This window comes from Bombus vosnesenskii, unplaced genomic scaffold (assembly GCF_011952255.1).
Source record: "Bombus vosnesenskii isolate JDL3184/JDL3185 unplaced genomic scaffold, Bvos_JDL3184-5_v1.1 scf7180000013349, whole genome shotgun sequence".
In the NCBI taxonomy this organism is placed as follows: Eukaryota; Metazoa; Arthropoda; class Insecta; order Hymenoptera; family Apidae; genus Bombus; species Bombus vosnesenskii.
Genome location: NW_022882985.1, coordinates 765,058 through 771,353, shown reverse-complemented (window position 1 = coordinate 771,353; position 6,296 = coordinate 765,058). Strand labels below are relative to the sequence as shown.

At 42.6% G+C, this 6,296-nt stretch overlaps 1 protein-coding gene across 1 annotated transcript; it reads left to right on the top strand.

The window, feature by feature from the left end:
• The first annotated feature begins 1,640 nt into the window (after positions 1 to 1,640).
• On the top strand, positions 1,641 to 2,234 carry LOC117236584 (histone-lysine N-methyltransferase, H3 lysine-79 specific-like). The gene has a single exon (XM_033499670.1). The coding sequence runs from the start codon at positions 1,641 to 1,643 to the stop codon at positions 2,232 to 2,234; it is 594 nt and encodes a 197-aa protein (XP_033355561.1).
• The last annotated feature ends 4,062 nt before the right edge of the window (positions 2,235 to 6,296 follow it).

Below are 6,296 nucleotides of genomic sequence, written 5' to 3'. Positions count from 1 at the left end.
TATTCGTCCTACTTTTACCTTGGAACTTATTGAACGATGCCTCGTTATGATTTTAAATTCCCCAAGGAGATTTTGAATTTGCCGCTCTGCGATTGCCGCCCTACCAAGACTCTCTTCTCTTAAGGTAAAAACATAGCGAACAGATGTAACGGACTATTCGGTTGACTGAGAGAACAAAGCGAGTAAAACAAGTGCGTAATGACACAGAGTGATAGCGACGATGATAGTGTCGCGAGCTGATTAGTCTCTGTGCGATGTCGCGCTTGCTTCGTTCGGTCGAACAACCCTCTGCACCGCCAGCCGAACCTGCTCGCCATGTTCTCACCCTTGGAAATCTCGCGGCGTCCATGGCGCGGTGGCAGGAATTTTTATTGCGATTTTACTGTTCCACGGGAAATTTTACGGACGTATCCCAGAGGCCTGGGATAACGTCTCCGCCGTGAAGCTCTTGCATGAAATTTCCATTTTGCCTGGTCGATTCGCCGGTGCAACAAAAGGGCGCGAGATAGAAGGCTCGTAAAAACAGACGGCGCCTCACCGTGCTCGATGCTGTTCTCTGGCTCTCGTCGTACGTGCGCCAGCGAGCTCGTAAACCGTAGTTAAAGTTTTAAAGGGCAGTTAAATTTCGAGCGAGTTCAGCCGGAGCATTATAATGGCGCGTGCCGGTCGGGGGTTGGCCGTGAAGGGGTTGCCAACGGAGATGATGGATGTAGAAATTTCGTACGCAACCCTTCCGCCGAAAGGGCTTTAAAGTGGGCGTAGTGGGAAATTTGCTTTTTCTATCCTTTTTCCAGCGACTACAGGGTGGCTCGTAATTCGCGGTACAAATGGGACCAGGGCGAGTCTGTGGCTCGAAATAAAACGAAAATCGGAGATAACGATAGGTGCGTCGGAGATTTTCCGTTTTCAGAAAATACGGTTCGAAGGTTTGCAAAGTGTACGTAAACGTGGTCAATTCTCGCTTGGACGATCGATGGGAGGTTACTCTACGTGTGAAAGGAAGTTGAAAACGTAGTTTCCTTCGTCCCGGGCCTCATTCTCCAAACAATCGAATCTCAAAATTTGCCTCTGCTTGTAACCATCCCGACCGCTTGCTACTTTTTCATGTAATTAAATAATTTATTTTATTATTTACTCTATGTAATAATATACACATTCGCTGTTTAAGCATCGCTCGTTGTATCCACATCCGTCGTCTTTCTACCTGTTCAGAATATTTTTCTCAATCTGTTTTACAATTCGAGCATTAACCAATTAGCTGCGTTTCACGCGTATGCTTGTGTTTCCCTTATATTTATTTACTCCACGACCTAATCCCATGAGAAATTTCTGAAACTAAAATCCGCAGTTACCTGGTTAAAGAATCCGGAAATGAGGAGCTTGTTAAGGAAGAACGTTGTTTCGCAAGGTGCGGCAACCCGAAACTCAATTCAAACGATAATATAGTACTATTTTACCATGGTAGTAGTATAGTACTATATAATAATATACATATACTATAAATGTACTATCACGTATTATTGTAATATTATTATATATATTATTATATAACTATACATTAACGTGGCGCTGTTCGGAGCAGAGGTATGGGACTGGAACGTGGAAGAAAGACTGCATAGAATACAAAGAAGATATGTGAAATGGATCTTAGGTTTAGATATGACAACACCAAATTAATTGATAGAAGAACGCAAGCCAACAGAAATAAAAAAAAACCATTAAGAAGAACAGCAAGGTACGAAGGGAAAGCCTTGGAATCAAAAAAGGAACTAGTAAAGGAGTGCATAAAGGAAAGAGAGATAAAACTGGGGAAATGGCCAAGAAGGGAAAGGAGCAAGAAAGAGAAAGAGGGTACTAGAAGAGGTGAGAAATGGAGGGACGCAGATGGAAGCAAGAGAAGAACAGGAAAGGATGACGACAGACCAGATTATAGAAGAAAGAAGAAAGAGAGGAGCAGGAGAGAGGGGAAAAGGATAAGGGAATCTAAATATAACATACATCACAGAAAAATTGCCAAAGAAGAGTCACCAAAGTACTTAGAAGGGAGGCTGAAGTGGAAGGACAGGAAGATATTAGCAAGATTCAGATGTGGAAACGAGACCGAAGCAAGGGAATACTGGAAAGAAGAGGGAGAAAATAGATGCGGGCTACGTAAAAGGAAAGAAGAAGACCCGAGACATGTAATGGAAGAATGCGAAATAACGGGAGGACCAAAGGACATAGAAAAACACTAAATGAGACTGGAGAAGGACTAACAGAACTAAAAGCAATAACAGAGAAGAGAAAGGCGATACAAGACGGGGAGGAGCGACGAGAAGGAAGCACAGCAAGGAGACAAAAACCCAAAAAACCAAAAGTTGCAATAGTTTTTAGCTATTACTCTTTAGATTTTAGAGATAGAATAATTAAGGGAGTGCAATATAATAGAGTGGATAAGAGGGGAGGTAGATATATAAGAAGCGAAATAGATAAAAGAGAAAGGCCGAAAGGCACGGACTAAGCAATAATAATAATATAACTATATATTAATAACTATATATAATAATATAACTATAATTATCAATAACTATATATTACTCTTACTATGAATGACTACATATTATTCTTTCGTTTCATAAGGTGATAATAGATGAACAACAATTTCTGTTTTATATTATTTTATTGAATTAGGTGCGATCCATTTCGTTCTATTTCTATTATTACGTTCGTGCATAATTCGATAAACTAATATAAAACAGAAAACATTGTGCGTCTATTATTTTTTTATAAAACGAAAGAAACACTTACATAGAATGTACATATAATAATAAGACTAATACATAGAAATGTGCTGTATAATCGCCAACTGTTATTTCTTTTTTTATCTGTACAATCAATTCTCATCGAGAATTATAAGTAAATTATTTTGGCGTGGTACTGTAACTTGGATTATAAGAGTTCATAGCATGTTTGATTCTAGTCGAATCTAATCCAAGTATCACGAAGAACCAAATGATCGCCGTATAATCGTAACTTCGTAATTAAAATATACCTTGTCAAAAATAAACAATCTTCCAGCGTGTATCGAGTTAATTCTTCGCTAACACGTTCAACTGCTATTTCTCCCGAATCCCCCGGAACGAGGGCTCGAACCACCGAACATCGTTCTTCATTTTCAATTTACTCTGACGCGTACAACGATCTCCTGTTAATTATTCATTCCTAACCATCCGAGAATCGGTCAAGTTCGCATACGTCTGCCAAATCTCCAAACTAGACTTTCCCGCCGACACATCCTGCCACGCAGTTCCCGCTTTTCGTCCCATTTCGAGCCATAGAATCTGCCTGACCCCATTCGTACGAATTACCGGTGATCCTGCGTACCGCTCGACTTTCCATCAACGTTAGAGCGCTTTTTCACGAAGAAACGCCGACGTATCCGTCGACTAGTCGATCGGTCGCCAGTTTTTCCGCGATAGGCTGGCATTCTTCCATTGGCAGCGAACAAACTCGCTCAGCCACGGGATTCTCATGGGTATCGGGTGTGCGGTGTTACAGTTGTCACTGTCAGCGTCGATTGGAGCATTGAAATGGCAAAGAGGGGCGGCGGGACAAGCGTGCCGTGCCGCGAGCACGCCTCCTGTCATTTCGATGCACGCGGAAGCGAAGCGGATCCGTCTTGTATCGGCCATCGTTTTTTGCTCTAGGACAAGCGGCGTCCTGCTTCCTTTCAGTCGTCGATGAATGCCTGCGCCAAGGACGGGGAAAAACGACGAGCGGAATCGTCTCTGCGAGCAACGGCGGCGTTGACTTGCTGATTTCCAGCTTCACGCTTCTCTTCCGTACTGCGGCGGTTCCAGCGTCGCGGAATCTCGTTGCAGATTCCAGGCTGTCCAAGTATATCGCATATTAACACGGCGAACGTGGCAAACAGATCCGTTGCATTTACCTTTCGATTCTGTAGGAATCTGAGAAATCTGTTCGCTTGAAAAGCTGTTTACAATTCCGTGGTCGTAGCTGAAGGTACAATACGCTGCTATATCGCGCGGTCTTCTTATCAAACAAAGTACGGTCGACTTATTGGAAAAACGCGGAGGAAATTGCTCGATTCGCAGGACACACCGTACCTCGTATTTGGCAAAATGATAATATGCTAATATCGAGGGAGGCGGGAAATCTTGGTGATATTATTTTTATATTCAAAGTGATCGATAACCTTGTTCACTGTTTTCCGCTACTTCACTTGGCTTGTTAATTTCAATGGTTCGTTCCTTACGTAATACTCCGGTCTTCCGTGCTCGCTTCTTTATAAATGATATTACGATAGATTTAGCGTGTCCGTGACAGGAACATGCAATTACGTAAGTAAATGGTATTTCCGACCGAAGTAGAAGCTTCTCTGCTTCCTTCTGTAAGTTCGGACGACAAGCTTCCCAGTTATTTAACTCTCATTAACAAGTTGTTGCCAATCAGTTTCTTTCTACTCCCTTTGCTTGTGTATTTTACATTGTAATTCCTCTTCACCTTTGCGTAATATGTCGGCTATGTCGCAGCTATGTTGCCAGTAAATTAATCAAAGGATACTGGATATTCGCTAGACGATAATCCATAGGTGTATTGTACGTATATCAACGAGCAATTTGAAGGAATTAAAAAGACACTAGCGATTATACGTAATAGTTAGTAATCAAGATACAAATAATTGCGAGATTACGAGACAAGCGTTGGGACAGTGAAACTGAGGCTAAAGGTTCGACCCAGAATTTTATGTCAGAAGAACGCTGCCATATGAACGAATATGTGCGTTTTAACGCTAAGTCAAATCGACTGGTTTTGCAATTTTATTTTAAAATTCCTACTTCATATTATATTTTTTCCAATTACAACGATGTAATGACTTTCGCAAGGATAACTAAAAGGATAATATAATGAATTTTATTTTGTTTTCTGTGAATTCAAACTGAAAATAATTTCGTATCGAGGCTACTTAAACCAATACCAGTCAAAATGTAAAAGGGTCCTGCAATCTGTTTATCGAACCAGTTTCTTCGTTTTGTACAACTTGCCACGCGTTTTTCAAATTTTTACCGCGTATCCTTCGATACGACGATGTCAGTTATCAGGAAAATTCCGCATTGATCGCTGGATCGCTAGATGCTAACAGTGGAAATACCACAGCAATCAAAACGACTGGTTCTACAATTTTATAAACGTGTCAACCCTCGTTTAGGGATCACACATGGATCGATAATACGAAAAATGTACTACGTAACGTGGAATTGCTTCTGTGAAAAAGTAATAAATCTATTCTATTATCACGTATTTTTTAAGGACCAGTCATTTTGGTAAAAATAGCTTCGTGTAGTTCTAGTGTTAATCCATGGCCTACCGGCTGAGATCGACAAATACACTGTATCGCTCGTAAATTACTAAATAAATACATAAATAAAAATTCGAGCGAAAACTATTTCTCGATTGGCTGGGAAGGGTGTTACAAATTTGACCGCCCCCCTGTTTGCCCGGCGTCCACCCCTCTCTGGACCATATTGTCGGTGTCTCGAATCGATATACTTGAAACGTTTCACACGCGACGATCGACCGACCAACCCTTCCCCTCTAAAATTTTAAACTCGGAAAGGGTTGCGACTCCGGTTACTTATTTATTAGGCCATTAGCTTGTTATCGTTATTGCGCGAGGCTGGTTCGAGACTACAGCGATTTATCGCCGCGATCTCATTCCCAGCGGCGCGTTTCCTCCGCCTCCTCCGCGATATTATTCGGATTTCACCGAACGAAAATATCAACGCGCGTACTTTCTAAACTGCTGTGGTCTGAGCGCCAGGTCGGACGATGCTCGCGTCCCCTTTCCACGGCTACGAGGATGATGGACTAACTCGCGATCGGTTCATTATCTGGTTAATGGAGCGAGAGCAGACGCGCGCAGAGATGCTCGTTTCCCATGTCGTCGGACAAAAAGGAACCGCAACTAGTTGATGGAGGATGGCCCTCTGTTCGCGCTGCTGGATAGTCGATTAATCGCGTTCCTGCCAACTGGACTGTGAACGAGGCGTCGACGAGCCACGTTACCCTCCTTCTCGTTCGTTCGCGTTCCACCGAATTCCGCGTTCTCCAACGAGAAGTCACGGCGCGTTCTAATCCGATCGAAGAATATGGAACGCACGCGGAACGACAGAAACGAGGGTGTAAGGTTTCAGCGGACAAAGTTAAACGGCGTTAGGGGGATGTATAATTCCCGTAGCCTGTGAGAATACTATGGCAAACTCGACGAGAATGGTGGGTGTGTTTGTTTTACGTGG

Coding starts and splice junctions, on each gene's coding strand:
- LOC117236584 (XM_033499670.1), top strand. CDS start 1,641: ATGGATCTTAGGTTTAGATATGACAACACCAAATTAATTGATAGAAGA.